Source organism: Cinclus cinclus, chromosome 4, assembly GCF_963662255.1.
Source record: "Cinclus cinclus chromosome 4, bCinCin1.1, whole genome shotgun sequence".
NCBI lineage: Eukaryota > Metazoa > Chordata > Aves > Passeriformes > Cinclidae > Cinclus > Cinclus cinclus.
The window spans coordinates 15658366-15675343 of NC_085049.1; the positions used below are offsets into that span (position 1 = coordinate 15658366).

At 43.7% G+C, this 16978-nt stretch overlaps 1 protein-coding gene across 1 annotated transcript in view; it reads left to right on the forward strand.

The window, feature by feature from the left end:
- CCDC3 (coiled-coil domain containing 3) overlaps window positions 1-12849 on the forward strand; it is a 34116-nt gene extending 21267 nt beyond the window's left edge. Inside the window, exon 3 of the mRNA XM_062490851.1 lies at window positions 12574-12849. Within this exon, the coding sequence (XP_062346835.1) occupies window positions 12574-12849 (276 nt within the window). The remainder of the gene's footprint in view (window positions 1-12573) is intronic.
- Window positions 12850-16978: the final 4129 nt, after the last annotated feature.

The following is a 16978-nucleotide window of genomic DNA, read 5'->3' on the forward strand; positions in this document are numbered from 1 at the left end:
TGTTGGAATCTGTAAGTCAAGAGTCTCTCTTAGTTCTTCAGAGAGAAATCAGAGTGCAAGGATTGAATTAAAACCTTTGGATGAAATATGTTAAACCACTCACACATAAAATAGAGGTGTAAGTTTAAGTTTTAGAATAAGTAAGCAAGCAAGCAAGTAATTAAGAATAAGCTTTAAGTGCTTGTAGTGGATAAAAGGTCTCAGATGCCACAGTAGAAGTGCAAGTTCTAGTGAAGGTTGAAAAACATCATCCTAGATACTAGTGTTTCCATAGGGGCTCGAAGAACATAATTTTAGACATAATAAATCTATAGTAAGAATATTGCTTACATTTTTCAGACAGAACAGGATAGACCACATGTGTAGTTCATACGTAACCCGGCAGGCTGAGAAACTAGAATTCTAATAGGTTAAGAAATAGTGGTTTGAGTTTGTGTCTTTAGCTTGTTGGGAAGTTTGTATATAAGAAGCCATGCACTGAGGAGAGCTTCACCTTCTTTGCTTCGCTTTGCCTTTTGCTCTTGTTCCTGCTCTCTCACCACCACCATCATCACCCAGAGAAGAAGACAGGAGCTGCCCAGCAACACTGGCCCTGCTGGGACCCTTGGGAACAACTTCTGCTTGTATTTGGGACTCTAAACTTTAGCATGGACTTCAACACTTGTGACTCTTTGCCTTTCGAGACTGATGTGCCTTTGTAATAAACAACTTTACAGCAACTATTAGCTGCTTGGCTTTTCAAAGAAGGCAACCACAACCCAACAAATGGTGCCTAGAGCACCGGAGAAATAAATCCACATTGGCCCAATAAAGGCAATTGCTAGAAGCTGTCCCTTTGACTGTGCTTGAAACTTTGGTCTTGGGACCATGGACGTTGCTAATGTATCTGAGCCATATCCAAGTCATGTTTACAAAGTCAGGATTTTCCCCCTCTTGGATAACGGGGACTTAGATGCCTTGATCAGTGGCACAGAAAGATACAATTTTTATATGGCAAACTTGTATTGACTAAATCCCTGAATATTAGAAGTTCAGTCACATGGTCCAGTGATGGCAATTTGTCTAAGATCCTTGCTGAACAATATGTTTCCAGATTGCAGGAGACAAGGCTGCAGTTCTGGGCAATGCCTACCAGCATGTAAGGAAAAATCTTGTTTCTGGGCCCATACTCTGAATTTGCACAGAGAAGCACTGTGGCCATTCTGCATGCAAGTGCAGTATTCGCCCATGAGTCCTGGCTCTGCTATTGCTTCTGCCCCATACACACTGTACAGGCTTTCAATATAGACCTTTCTGGATTAAATTATTGTTAGAGCTGAAATGAGGGATGTGGGACTTCAGATTGGTTCTTTAAAATTATGTTTATTGTATCTAAATGATGCAGCAATTTACAGGTCACGGGTGACAAGACCCCAGCCCACAGCGCTTTTAGCCACAGCTGTGGGTTCTTCTGAAGCTAACTTTAGTTCTGGTTACAATGCATTGTATATTTTTTATTGCAGAGCATCTTAAAACATGACAACTAATCAATACCTTTACTATTACCTATAGCCTATCATAACTACTAACATTACCATATTCATGTTATTGTTTTCCAATCACAAAAACTTAGTACGTTACTGTTTAAGCTAGAAGTTGTTTTTTAGTTTTTTTGCAGTGGAAAATTTTGAGATCTTTCTTCTACTTGCAACATTGGATTTCTTGTTTGCCTGTGAAAATCGTTTTGCTTGGTGAAAACATCTTTTGTTTGAGGTGGATTTATCCTTTTCTCAGAGTCATAAAAACTCTCTTAAACTCACTTTCTCTTTGCCTTCTGGTTACCCAGTAAGACTGGCTCAGCAGCTCTTTTCTTCTGTATCAAAACTTGCTATTATTTCTTTTCCTTTTTCAGATTCTACATTCAAAGATCATTCTGTTATACATACATATCTGTGAGACCTTCCTGTCAAATTCTTATTCTTCCCAACAGATTATAATGACTCAGAAACTATAAATTACAGATGTTCTGTAATCCCCATTTTTGGAGACAGGGAATCAAAGCATAGGAAAGCTAATTACTGACCTACTCTTCCCTAACTGGCTATTGCCCTCACTGTAGTGGAGACCTCCAGTCCCATTCCTCTGATTAGGATGAGCATTTTATCTGGCCTCTTTGATGAGGTGTGAAGTGCACGTGTGGCTTAATGAGGGCAAGCTGTTCAGAAAACACAGCTCAGAATGATGGAGATTTTGTTCTTCCAACGTTATCATTTCCAAAACACAGAGCAAGTGTCCTAATTATGGGATTAGTCTAGAGCCCAAGTCCTGGCTTCCTCAGAGTGGGTTTGCCATATTTTTTTTTAAATTCTGTGATGTTAGTCAATTTTTGTGAAATTGTATGGATGGTGACTGGTGTGGGTACTGTGATTGCTACTGCAGGAGGGGTGTGAGACAATCTTGTTCATCTGCTCTTCAAGTCTGTGCATTCCCTGGCCCTTACTATTGCTAAAGTGATGCAATACATAGCTGGTGAAAGTACAGATAACTTCTGTGTCAGAGAAATATGGGAAAAGCTTAACAAAATTCTTCCACAGAAGAATTTTGGACTGATAGAGAAAATTAATTTCATAATCACGTTTAAAACATACACAAACAGCAACACAGACAGGGGGATACATTTGCTGCCTGTCCCTAAGTATTTGGCCAGGAACAATAGCAAATTTTACAGGTAAAAAGACATAACATCAGGACATTATGAGATTTTTCAGACCTCAGTGCAGTTATTCACAAAAGAGCCAAACCCCAATGTAGTGCATGATTGAACTGCAGCTAGAAGGTATCACCATGTGCTCACTGTGCAGTGGTGTGGCACTTGCTATGTAATTATCTCTCTCTAGCACAATTATTAACATAGGATTAAAGAGTTGAAAGCCACCACTGCAACATTAGCCAGCAGTGGGGTGTGTGCTCTATAATTTAGATGCTTGCAGGGAAGAGTTCACCACAGGGTATCCACCAGCCCTGTGAGCATTTTGACCTGTGTAACTATGGCTGCAATCCTCCTTCTCCTGAAATCAGGCTGGAAGGAGTGCTCCAGGCTTGTGTGCATGGGGAGGCCTGACTCATCCTTCCCTTATGACCTTCTTTTCCATGGGCATTGTAGCCATCCCTGTGTGAAAAGCTTTTCCCTGTATAAAGCAGTAAGTTGTGCAGCACATGGTGGGAATTTCTGGTGCTTCTGTGTCTGTATGAAATGCAGCAAAACAACAGGGAGAGATTTTGGCCAGTAAATACAACATTGGATTTCAAATATGACCCTGTATTTCCCTGACTTTGTATTTCTGTTGAGAATTGAAATAGTGGCCCAGGAATAGAACCTGATCTGAGGAATTGTACTAGAGTGAAAACAGCTTTTGTCTCCCATAGAAACAGTCATTCATTCTCCAAATTCTTAGGGCATCCGAGCACATTAAAGCAGGAGGGTTGTCCCCTAAATACTACATTTTTCCACCTTGAAAGCTGCCTATTTGCCAAATCCTGCCATCTTCAAAACAACCTCTTGTCCATTTATCTCACCCAGGGTGGTCTGGGGCCCTTTCAGGATTTACAGCCCACGCAGCAGCCGGAGCTGTGGACAGGCTGCTCTGGGCTGCCTGGTGGGACAGGAATATCTGTGAGTAGCAGTGAGCTCCCCTCAGCCAGATGTTGGTGCTTGGAGCTTGTTCAGAGCTGCTGATTAGTCTCTCAGGCATTTGGTGCCTTTCTCAGCACTGACATTAGTCAGAGAGCGCCTGCAGACCACAGATGTTTGTTTTTGCTTCCCTTTGTCTTTGCTTTTTCAGCCTCACCAAGGCTTTTCCACTTCATGCAGCGGCAACCTGTGGCACTTCCGTGCTTGGATGAGGGCTGGACCTGGTCCTCAGCCCTGCTGGCTCGGTCACCTCTGGCTGCTGGCACGGGGCACAGCAAACAGCTCCTTGCTGAAACCTCCTCTTTGCTCTGGTCTTGCAGAGCAGCCCAGGAGCAGATGCAGATGTCCTGTGTCAAGCCCGTGTGTTTCACCCAGCCTGACTTCAATGCTGCTGCCATCATTTCCATGCAGGTTGCACAAATCCCTTACTGCTTGCAGGGAAAGGCTTTGTTAGAGCCTCTTGTCCTGCTTCTGCCATGCCAGGGGTGTCTCCACTGTGTGCGTAAGCACCCTGTTGGAGTTTTTTCCATACTATTCAACTCAGTTTTAGTGCCTGATTCCCTGCTCTAAAATAGTTCCTCTGACTCATCCTCCAGAGGAATTTCTGTCTCTATAAAGACTGCAGAAAAAGATCAGAAAGCCAATGTTTCCTATGCAGGACTGAGGTCACATGTTTTAGCAGGGTGATGCAAAGACTACCACGAGGGACCCACCAAATGCAGATAAATATAAGTCTGAGGGTGGCCTTTTCACTCCCTGTGCTTTTATGGACCCAAATAGACTTGGAAAATAAAGTGAAATATCTCTAGAAATTCCTATGGATGTTCAGGATAGATGTGAACATTCCCTCTCCCCAGTGGCACCTTAGGGCAGCAGGTTACCCTGGGGCACTTGCAATTTCTCTTTGAAATCCAGAAGCCATGAACAGCAGCAGGGCATGCTCAGGGCTTCCAGCTGAGCCTTCAGCCAAGGAAATCCTATCTGTTTGTAAAGGCAGCTGAGCTGCAGCAGCTTGTGTTGCCATGTGAAGTCAACACATCCAGAGTGGAGGGATTTATAGGGGAACTTGACTTTTATAGATGTTGCATTAACTTTAAACATTTGCCTTTCTCAGCATGGGTTCTCCCCCTGTGCATATAAATGCCCCTGGGTATGATATATTTTCTGGGGAGGAGACATGGCCTCCAATTACAATAAATGTCCATTTCTTTGCTTTCTTGAGAGGCAGCATTTAGTGCATTGCAGTCACGCTGTGGCTGTTTGCCAATACCCACCCACAGCTTGCTGGGATTTGCTCAGATTGTTTCTTTCCCCATTTTGACTTATAGGTGACAGAGAAACAAAGGTTCTCTTCATATTAGATACAACATTAATCTTGTTATATATTTACCGATCCCAGTTCTTCCCTCCTCAGTGACAGAGGATGTGGGCTCTGAGCATTTGGACTTTGAATCTGCTGAGGGGCGCAGGGAAGTCTGGCATGGACTTACCCCCAGGAGGTTCTGAATTCCTTAAGACCTTAATCAACCTTGTTTCCATGTATCCCCTGTTCTCCCACAGTCCATGTTTCCCACCTGTTCTTTTGTGCCCCTTACGTCCATGTTTAAGTAAACCTCATCTTACAGACATCCCTGCAGCACCTGCCACACCAAAATATCAGTCACCTCTGTCAGGACCCCCAGGGAACTCTACAAGTTGTTAGACATTAGAAGTAAATCATACTGAATGTAAAGACCTCAAACCATCTATAATGCTACTTTAAGCCAGTGTGGTTCTCATGCAAATTAATACTGGAAAAGATAAATATTTTTCTTTACCATCTGATACTGATTCTCAGCTTCAGCTGCATTTGGGGATGGTATATTTGGATATACTGTACTTCCCTCACTGCTACTGTGCTATAAGATGTATGCCCTCTACTTAAAAGGGCCACTAAAATAAAGGAGGTTTCTAGAAGCTGTTGTAACACAAGGAAAAAGTCAGTTCATTCAAAAATTCCAGTGAATAGGAGAAAACCATAAGATGCGGTGCTGCTCTGATCTTTCTCCTTTCCCTGAGTTCCCACCAGTGAGAAGGAAGGACACAATATACTTTGATTTTGTGTCTTGCTGGTTTTATCCCTTCCTTGGTATTTAATTAGTTCTTTGTGTGTATGTGTGGGGGGAATGGTGATCTAATCCTACTGAAATACAAGCCAAATAAAACAAGTTTAGATGGAGACATGGTCACACAGCAACTTTCAGTCAGAGAACAATACACTTGGGGTGAGGTATATTAGCAAAGTAGTTTTAGGCATATATCACATTTTATTGTGACAACAGAGATACTAGGTGGGAAAAAGCTGAGTTGAAAATTAAAGTGGATAGCAAGTTTTGGTAACTTTAGTAGCTGTGGTAATGGAAAGGTTCTGTACATGTTGTTGGGAAAGAAAGCTTCTCATAGAGACTTTTGAAGCCCTGCTGACTGAAGCGGCAATCAGCTCTGAGAAAAAAAGAAAAGAAAAAAAAAACAAAAAGAAAAAAGAAAGTGACTGTAATTTGGACATTTTCAGTGTTCAGGCAGAGCAAATTGCAGAAATCTCTGAAGTAGCCTGTCTTCTAAGGTAGACTTAAACACACATTTGCTTGTTAAAACCACAGAGAAAAGATTTTTTTTTTTTTGTCCTTCCTCAAAATATTTTCCTTTAAGCTCAGCTGAGTAGTGCATTTTAACATTCAGGATCATTTGCCTGTATCTGAGCAGCTCCATCCAGACGTGCACTGCGTGCTCCTGACCTGGAGCAGGACAGAGATGTGTTGGGAACACCCATCAGCCGTGAGTGCTGCTCATAAGGAGCAAAGGCAGACTCTGCTTTTGCTTGGGTTGTGTTTCTGCCTTGCAAACAGCCGTGCTGCAGAGCCTGGGACCCCGCTGTCCTTGCCATGAGCTCTGTGCATCCCCTGTAACAGGGGCGGACACCACAAGAGGTGTCCTGGCCGCTTTTGCGCCCTGTGGATCATGTGCCACCCCACGGTTCCTTATTCCACCTTGAGCAGTTTTGGTGGAGGGTGATGTGAGTCTCAGCACAGAGGCTGCACGGGAGCTGAACCCCAGCGAGGCTCCAAGACCCTCTGCTTCGCCAGCCCTGACCCGTCTCGGCAGGCGCACGTAGCGGGGAAACTCCCGGGAATGCAGAAGGCGCAAGGGATGGGGCGGGTGGCGCTGAGCACCCGGCTCAGTCGAGGAGCAGCAGTTCGGCTGCTCCTGCTAAACAGCTTAGTCCGAGGCTTCCCTGCGGCTCCCCTCCAGTTCACCGCCGCATTCCTGCGGCATCCCGGGCGAATCGCTCCGAGGAGCGCGTTCCGAGGAAGCAGGGCAGGAGCGGCGTCCCTCCTGAGCCTCAGCGCCGGGGAAAAGCAGAGGGCTGGCTCTGTGTGCCTCCCTTGCTGACTGCGTGGTCAGTGAGCAGAGGAAAGAAACTTGGAGATATCCCAGAGTGAGGTCGTACCCTCTTGATTTATTTTTCTCTTCCTGGAGACCTTCTGTCTCCTACTGCCTGGGCAGGGAATTTAGGGATTTACTGTCAGGGCTGACTTATCTGCTCACTTGGCACGAGTGAGGTGCCTGTGGTAGGCAGTCTGGCTCATACCCTACACCTTTTTTTCCCCCTTTCTTGTCTTCTTGATTAGTGTGGTTTCTATACTCAATAAAGCACTGACTTTTTCCTTCACAAGTACGGGGAGTAAGGTGTTGATCCTTTCCTGGGCACTGACATATTCCCATCCCCATTTCCAATCCTGGCAGAGGTTACTTGGTGTGACTGTCACTTGGTATATCTGTTTCCATTCCTCTCAGCAGCATCTCAGGCTCCAAGTGCCAGGGGAAAGCAGTGCCTCAGGACAAGCTCTAGGTGTGGTTTTGGGGTCAAGGACCTCTCTTCTCTCCATGGCTGAGGCTCTTTTCCCAGTTCTCAAGTGCCCTGTAGTGACCCTGCATCTTGTAAAACCACCCCCAGCCAGAGCAGGGGTGTAAGGGCTATGAGTTTGGAGGGGGAGTGTGGGGTTTGGAAATAGGTGCCAGCAACACCCACTGTAGATGAGAGCCACCAGCAACTCAGATACCTTCACACTAAGCAGTGGTTTCATGCAGGTCAGAACAAAGCTCTTTTTAAAGACCCTCAAGTGCCCATGGACATGGATTTGGGTCTCTTTCCAGGGCAAGTTTCTCCAAACTCCAAGAAAATTATCTGTATCCTGCCCTTGCAGCCTGCCCTGGGAAGCGAGTGCCATTCAGATGCCATTTGAGGGGACTCACCGTGAGACCCATCCCAGTGTGAAATAGTTGTCTGGGCAGGAGTCTCCAAAGGAGGTCCACTGAAGGGAAGAATCTAAGGTAGGCAAGATATCTCCTCCAGGATGTGTCCATGCCTCTCTGATGACTGTTGGGAAAGATGACATCCCCTGAGTAGCTGCATCTAAGGAGCTTGAAGAGAAAAATCTGCTTTTAGTGAGGAGTGAAATGAGGAAAAAAAACAGTGCTGAGACATCTTGGGGTGAATGTAGCCTGGCAGAGGCTTCCTGCAGACAGTGCTTCATACCCCAAAGAAATCCCCATCTCTAATATTTCGAATGAACTGGAGAGTTGTGCCACAAACATTACATTTCATGTGGCAAATGCTGACCCACCACTCAGCAAGGTAACAACAGCCACAACAATTTCTTTCCAGGTCCTATGTATCTTGCTGATTCACATGAAGTCCTAGGGTGAAATCCCAGCTCATCCCCATTAGTGTCAGTTATGTTGGATATATCTTTGGGGCCCTAATTCGGTACCTCTGAATCTTGCAGCAAGCAAAGGTTAAACTCAGCACTGCCATGCCCCCACCACTTCACCCATCATGATACTTTAACAGCGCTGACAAGGACTTTTCCACACTTCAGCAAAAGTGTTAGTCTTGGCTGAAAAATCCCAGTAACTGGAGGTTAAGTCACTCCATCCCAAACCCAATAATCCCCTCTGCCAGACCTCTCGCACTGTTCTTTGGTTCCTCATCTTTCTTTCCATGCAACGCTCTCTCTCCCACTGGAAAGACTTTTAGGTAGTGGGACTCCAATGTTTTTTAGTAATGTTGCCATAAGGAGCATGCATAAGGAGATAACTGGGACTCAACATCTCTCTCTTGGGTAGGTGAAGGGCAGGACTTGGGTTCCACTGCTGGGTTTTGAGTTACTTGACTTCTGTAACACTGACTTCAACCACTTACAGACATTTTGTTGTGGTTGAACACTACCATCACACCCTTATCCATGGCACCTTTATCTACTGTGCCACTCAAATCAAGCTTGTAGGAGGCAGGTGTCTATCTGCAGGTGTCTGTCAATAAGAAAAGTATGTGTATATATATATATATATATATATATATATATATATATATATCTATGTCAGTTCAGGGTGTTTGGTAAAGGGTTTGCATGCCTATAATGTGATGCTCCAAAATCAGTTTGTTAGGTTAGTGATTGAACTGGATGATCTTGGAGGTCTTTTCCAATCTCACTGATTCTGTGATTCTATTCCATTTATTACATTGCTGATTTATTTAGCAGATTTTGTAAATCTACAAGATATGGTGAAACTTTAAACTCAGTATATTTGTAATAGTTTCTCAGACAAATACTCAAATATATTTAATATGCAGTTTCACAGTCTTAGGCTGTCTGGGATAAATCCTCAGGATCTGTATGGTTCTTGTGTCACCTTTCTCATTACATGTCCTGGTACTGCTCTGAACCTGAGTGTACCACTGCTGAGGATGCCTTCCTAACAAAACTGTGGAACAAGCAGACATGAAGACAGATCTTCAGACCAAACAACTCTCCTGAATTATGGGTCATTAAGGAATTCACATTTGGAAGGGAATTTGGAAAATTACCCGTATGGTTTGCCTAAGGAGCCATTTCCTAGTCCTTCTTTTCATTTCCCAAGCATCCAAGTAGCAACTTGGCCTGGTTAACTTCTCACCAGTTTGTTCATCAGCTGGGTTAGTTGTCCAGGCTGTGCAGAGCTCACAGCTGCCACAGATACAGAGTTCTCAGCACCAGTTTAAGGATAACTTGGTTGCAGCCAGGTGAATCACAGTCCCAGCAGTAACAGCAAGGGCAGGGCAGCACTCAGATGATGATGATGATGATGATGATGATGATCATCATCATCATCCCTACTGCAGAGTCCTGTGAAAAATGCTGTTTGTAACCAGCCAGTGAAAATGACAGGACTCTACCTTGTTATTTTTCCCCATGTAGAAGGAACAAAGTGTTTATTTTCCAGCTGGTAGTCTTGCAGGCAGGCATCCAGTTATCAAGCTGGGCTCTTCCTATCACCTACCCTGTTGGCAAACAAAGCTGTGCATGTCAGATAGTACCTCGGTTTTTTAGAACTGTGCTGTTCCCGTGATGTCTCTGGATATCTCCAGATAATTTAATCACTAAACTGTGTGTTTCAGACTGGAGGGTGAGGACTGTAGAAAAACAATATAAACAAATGAGCTGCTTAGCTTTTTGATGGTGTTTGAGAAGTTTGAGTGGCTCTGTAGAGCAGATCTACCTCTGCTGACAGAGAACGAAGCTCAAAATGTTTGGGAGTGTCTCTGGGATGAGGATAGTATTATCCCTGATGTCTGCTATTCCCCCATCAGCCAGTCCAGACAGATGAAATGCAGTTGGACTCACACAACCTCCCACTTCAGCTACATGAAGTGTTTGTTCCTCTGCACTGGACTCTGGCATAGGCCACGCCTATCACTGCATCCACGGAAAATGCAGGAAATCTCTCATGAAGTTGAGTTTCCACCTCATGTCTTCCCAACAAACACATTTCCCTAACTCAGTGTCCTCCTTTACGGAGATTTAAATTCAAGAAGTGTTCTGCTTGAGGTTTTCCAAGGGTTTAGCAAACACAAAAGCCAAGATATGCTGGCTGTTTTCAAAGAGCACTTGGAATGAAGTGTGTTCAAAACCAAACTCTCTCCTTTTCAACACAATTTCTGGCCCTTTATCTGTGAACTCCCCATCTTGCTAGCATGCATTTATAAAAGAGCCTTAGTGAGGGAACAGTTGGGGCAAGAATTTGCCATATAGCAAAACCCCGCAGTGCTTTTGCACAAGGAACAAGAGCTTCCAAGGGAGTGGAAGCAGTTACTGTGTTTGTGTTGACTGGCCATGGTTTCCCACTGCTGGGGGTTTCCAAAGCAAATGAAATGTTATTCATCAAGGCAGGCTCCATCCCCAACTTTCAGTTGTTGAAAATACTACAAAGTAAGATGGAAAGAAACATGTAATCCTTCATCATCACAGTCAGGATTTTCTTGTTTATTTAGATTCCCCATCTGTTCCAAATGTTCTGCCAGAGAAAGCCCATCCAGACTCCAGGAGTGCTTGACACACATAGAAAAATTTCTAGATGTATTTAGAAGATAAATCCAGCAGAATACACTGCCTGTTCTCACAGTGCAGCAGCAAGATGAAATTCCCACATGCACAGTAAAATATCTCAGGATGTTTTCTGTAGGGAAAAAAAAGCAGGAGGCACCTGAGGAGTTTGATGTAGATCTTCTAAATTAGAAATTTTTGGTGGAGCTGTCCTTGAGCTCTGGGTGCCTCTGCCTTCTCTTCCTGGAAAATGTGTTCCAGGTTGGAAAAAATGGAACTTGGTGTCTTTGTGGACAGTAAAAGGAGAGGGTTGTGTTCAGGGGGTGATACCTCCCTCTGCCCTAGGAGGTGCACATCAGCCCCTGGAAGAGTGTCTCTCCCTGCAGATATTTCAGGGGAAATGCAAAGATAGGAGCACAGACCTGAGTCTCACTTTTAGCTGCTTGAGAGAAGTCAGCTGAATCCCATCCTAGTGAGGCTATGTGTTGGGAAGTGAACTCCTTTGCTTTAAAACTACTCAGCAGCCCATGTAGCTGGTGTTTGTTATCCCACTCCTGTTACTGCATCTACAGACAGGAAATAAGTGAGACCATAAACATACCCATGAGATAGGAAAGATCTTCTGGGTCATCCTAGGATGAGGAAGTAGAAGATTAGTCCACCAGAAGTTTTGCAATTGTACCATCACCCAACCCAGTGGATTTGAAAATGCCCTCTGCGTTCTTCTAGTGATTCCTTGGGGGCAGCACCTTTGAATCCACCTCTCTTTTTTATTTCCTGAAAGCCACCAGCATGAGTGAATGTCAAGAACTTGATGTCTCTTTTGTGGCCAATATTGCAGCAAGTTGTGTAGGGTAGAGTGGGAGGGTCAGTTTTCATGCAATGACCCCCTAAATAATAACTTCTGTTAAAGTTATGGGATCATGGCTTCTCCTAGAGACTGCTGAGATCTTACCCTCTGGGATTTTTTCTTAAACAAGACAATATAATGAGGTGTTAAGACACTTCTGTTCATGGAAATGCAAAATAACCAGATCTGTGTGTGGCAGGTGCTTCCTTATTTCACATATTGACATAAAGAGCAAAGGACAGGCTACTGTCTGAGTCTGGGGTTTCTGAAGGACTGCTAAGCTGAATCAAAACTAGAGTTTTCCAAAAGGGAAACCCCTTGACCCAAACTCCAGTTTAATACCAGAATTAGGTCAGCTTTTTCTCCATAAACTCAATGTAGCCTCAATGTATTGGACAGGTCTGACAAAACAGTTCATAAAAGTAATTTTGAATCACTATTATCATTAAGATCTGCAATTTTGGGTCTTAACTAAATCCATAAGTGAAAGAGAGGATTTTACTTAAAGAGATACAAAAGCAAAGTAAAAGTTCCCCCACAAAAAACATTCTGCTTTCGAAAAGTTGTGAGGTGTTTTCTGCAATGCCTGAATTAACCCTTGCTATGACAACATTTTGTGTGAAGCTGATGATGTGCTGCTGTCTCCACAGCTGATGTGCTCCTCGGTGCAGAAGGCCCTGTTTGAGGAGGAGGACAGAGTGAAGAAGCTCCAGCAGAAAGTGGCGACACTGGAGAAGCGCAACAAGCAACTGCGAGATCGGGTGAAGAAAGTCAAGAGGTCTCTCCGGCAAGCCAGGAAAAACTCCAGGCACATGGAGCTGGTGAACCGAAAGCTCAGCGAGAAACTCTCCTCTGCAGGTGGTCAAATCCCCTATATTAACTCTTTGAAGCAGGAGAACTCCCACGGCACCTACCTTAAAGTGTAACGCAAGGATAAGTGCTCAGGCCAATGGTAGTGGCGAGTTTTGTCTGCGTTAGATCAGGGTCTGGCCCTCACACCTTGTCCATGCTGTGCTTTAAACCTTGCATGGAAAACAAATTTTAACTTGCTTTAGACACAGTGCCAGTTTAAGCAGGAATGCCAGCTGGATTTGGGACAGCCCAAAGCCATGTCCTTGCTGTTCTCAGTGGACACAGGGCCAGACAGTCGTTTGTGCTTCTCCTCCCTCACCCACCTTCACCTCTGCCACCAGTTTTAGGTTGTCTTTGATGGAAGTCCCAGCCCAGCCCTCAGGGCCATTGCAGGCACTTGGCGCAGGAGCTCTTCCTGCCAGTTTACCTCTTCCTCATGGGCTGGGCAAGCAAGGCTTGGGATCTAGAGATGGATGTGGTGGGAAGGATGAAGGCATGAATGCCCTGTGCTCCCTTATCACCCCCAGGCTCTCAATCTTGCTTGAGCTTGACTGAAGTCTTCATCCAGTGCCTGGGCATAGGCTATGTCTGAGACTCAGGCAGTTTGTGCCTCTCTTCAGCACCCAAATTGTCTTAAGACTATTCCTATATATATCCTTAAATATTCTAAATCAAATACACAACAATTTTTATTTTTCCAAGAAGTGCCTCAAGGCTCTCAGTGACTCCCTCAGGCGCCTTTATCATGGGTCAGTCAACTGGGTTGGAAACCACATCATTTTGGGACTATGTTTAAGACCCAATCTTGCCGTCAGGAGTGGACTTAGGCTATGAGTGGGTATTGGATCAGGTCCAGCAGGCAATTTCAGATCCTGTTCTCAAGCAGGTTTAAGTTAGAGTGGACAAAACTTCAAGTTTTGTAGTCACTGTTTGAGGTATGATGGAGGTTGCTGGGCAGCCTCACTTAGTTACACTTAAAACCTGTAGAGACCATATCAATATCAACAGGGCATTACAATTTAGGTAGTTTATATATGTATATATTTTAAAATCCTATAGAAGATATTTTTATTACACATTTGATATAGTCTAATTTCTTAAAATATGAAGTAAAACCTGTTTCTTGGTTATCTTGTAAAAAAGAAAAGTCCATCATATCCTTTATTAGGCATTTACAAACTGACTTCTGCTGAAGTAGTGTGGGTGTAGGCATCAGTATCTGTGGCTGATAATGTTAATGCTTGAAACTATCCCTGCACTTGGAAAAGCCCCTATCAACTTTCAAATGTGAGCTTCAGTCCAGGCAGAACACAGAAGATAATTCTCATTACCTTCCAGTTTTGCTCCTTTTGGAAATACTTTTTTGTTCCCCTCCTGAAATAATATTGGCATTTCTTAAGATTCTGACTCCTCCACAAACTCCAATGGTTTCAAAAGCTCCGCCTCCCACATCACCACAATTTGAATTGTTTTCTGCTGGAGTCAGCAATGCTGTTTCCTGAGAATAACTACAGAACTTAGGCTTCCCTAGAAGCCATCAAGAGATTTTAACTCCAAAATTTAAATCCACAGAAAATTAATTACATTTTATTGTTTTATTTTCTGATCTCCAAACTACTGTTTAAATAAATGAACTGCTTTTCCGGGGATAGGTATTAAAAGCTTGTGGTTTATTTTTTTGTTAATAAAAATATTCCCTCTGGTACTCATTTATGTTTTATAAGTGTTTGTATGAACCTGAGAAAGTATAATTAATACCGTTACACTTTTGCTGTTCCTGCAGATTTTCCAAACATAGTGTTGAATATATTTTTCTTTTGGCTGTTATTTTTGTTGCTTGATGAAAAGATTGGAATTTTCTTCCTGTTTCCCCCTTTGTCTTCCTTAAAAAAAACCAACCCCCCCCCCCCACAAGTAAAACATTTTGTTCTCCTTATAAGTTTTCTGAGAATTTTGTTTATCCTTCAAAGAAAACAAAAATAACCACCTCAAATGCAAAGTCCAAATGCAACTCAAAATGCTCTCACTGGGTACAAAACCCTAAAAGGTTCTTTCCTGGTGAATTTTTTTCCTGTTCATTTCTGCTTGGGTTTGGATCATTTCCAGAGATAAGGACTAGCAGTCAGAGTAGGTCACGTGTTAACCCTCTCAACAAGTTAAAGGGTATCCCAGACCTAAATAAAAATGCCATTAAAGTGTCAGCATTAATTGCCTGTCCCTGCTGGTGACAGGATCCAGAGAGTGACCAGGTAGGCTGCACGTGCAGGGAACACAGGTGGAGTGAGGAATTTGGGTTGTGTCTACCCAGGCTGGTACACCTCACACACAGCCTGTCTGACACCTGCTATAACTTTTAGACCCACTCCATAGTAATTTCAGGGATCATCTCATCTGGAGACTTGCAAAAAGGGCAAAATTTAATGCCATTTCCAAGAGTAAGGGGAAAAGCATGATTGAGTATGTTCCTCTTGAAAAGCTATGAGAGAGGGACTGAGATGCAGAAATGAAGAGGGGGTTGGCATAGCTGGATGAGTTGGCAAGAGATGGAGTAAAACCAAAAAAAACCATCCTGGTAAAAAAATAGAAAGCCAAAAAAAAAATCCCCATTTGGTTAGAAACAACACCAAATGTGTCAGTCCCCCTTGAGAAGTTCAAAGATGCTTTACAAATTAGTAACATGTGCTTTTGCAAAACATATCAGGAGCTTGAAGCCTGCCAGAACATCTGCAAGACCAGTGCTAGGGGTTTCCAGAGCAGCTGGACACAACTGGAGACAAGGATGGGATTTTTGGCATCTGTATTCACTGTGGGAGTGTTTTTGTGGACAAATAAATTTTTCCTGATGGATACAGGGAATGACAAGAAGTAGTGAAAGAGCAAAATTAATAGTAACAGGACAGAATAATTGTAGGACAGAGTAATTGTAAGAAGGAGGGAAGGGAAGGGAAGGGAAGGGAAGGGAAGGGAAGGGAAGGGAAGGGAAGGGAAGGGAAGGGAAGGGAAGGGAAGGGAAGGGAAGGGAAGGGAAGGGAAGGGAAGGGAAGGGAAGGGAAGGGAAGGGAAGGGAAGGGAAGGGAAGGGAAGGGAAGGGAAGGGAAGGGAAGGGAAGGGAAGGGAAGGGAAGGGAAGGGAAGGGAAGGGAAGGGAAGGGAAGGGAAGGGAAGGGAAGGGAAGGGAAGGGAAGGGAAGGGAAGGGAAGGGAAGGGAAGGGAAGGGAAGGGAAGAAGAGAGAAGAGAAGAGAAGAGAAGAGAAGAGAAGAGAAGAGAAGAGAAGAGAAGAGAAGAGAAGAGAAGAGAAGAGAAGAGAAGAGAAGAGAAGAGAAGAGAAGAGAGGAGAGGAGAGGAGAGGAGAGGAGAGGAGAGGAGAGGAGAGGAGAGGAGAGGAGAGGAGAGGAGAGGAGAGGAGAGGAGAGAAGAGAAGAGAAGAGAAGAGAAGAGAAGAGAAGAGAAGAGAAGAGAAGAGAAGAGAAGAGAAGAGAAGAGAAGAGAAGAGAAGAGAAGAGAAGAGAAGAGAAGAGAAGAGAGGAGAAGAGAAGAGAGGAGAAGAGAAGAGAAGAGAAGAGAAGAGAAGAGAAGAGAAGAGAAGAGAAGAGAAGAGAAGAGAAGAGAAGAGAAGAGAAGAGAGAAGAGAAGAGAAGAGGAGATCATTCTCTTAAGGATTGTCCTCTTTTAACTATTAACATATTCCTCTTCTACTATTTCTGCCACAGCTTTTGCAGGACTTGTGTGTCTCACCAGAGTGTAAGTGGATAATTCAGATGGTAACCTGCACCCCAATACACCTTGAATTTTTGGCTTTTACAACTAAACTCTATAGGTTTTTTGAAAGTGGATGTTTATAGAACAAAGTGCATCAAATAAACTATTCTCATAAATCTCAATATCATCCTGATTTAAAAACCCTACCTGAAAAACTGGGGAAGAACCACAAAGTGAGGGAGGATTTATGGGGAGCAGACACTGTTAGCAGCTTTCTTTGCTCCTTGACATCAAAACCACTGAGGAAAAAATTACTTCCTTATGTTTGAATAATAATTTAGGGAAATAGCCATGTTATTCTGTTTGGGTTTTGGCAGAAGGGGGTTTTGGAACCAAAGAGCATATCAGTGTTTCAGAGTTGCATCAGTAAAGCCCATTCCTAATACATAAAACCTCTTGCCAAGATAGGTAATCTCCCATTAATGAAGCAAAGGAGTCCAAATT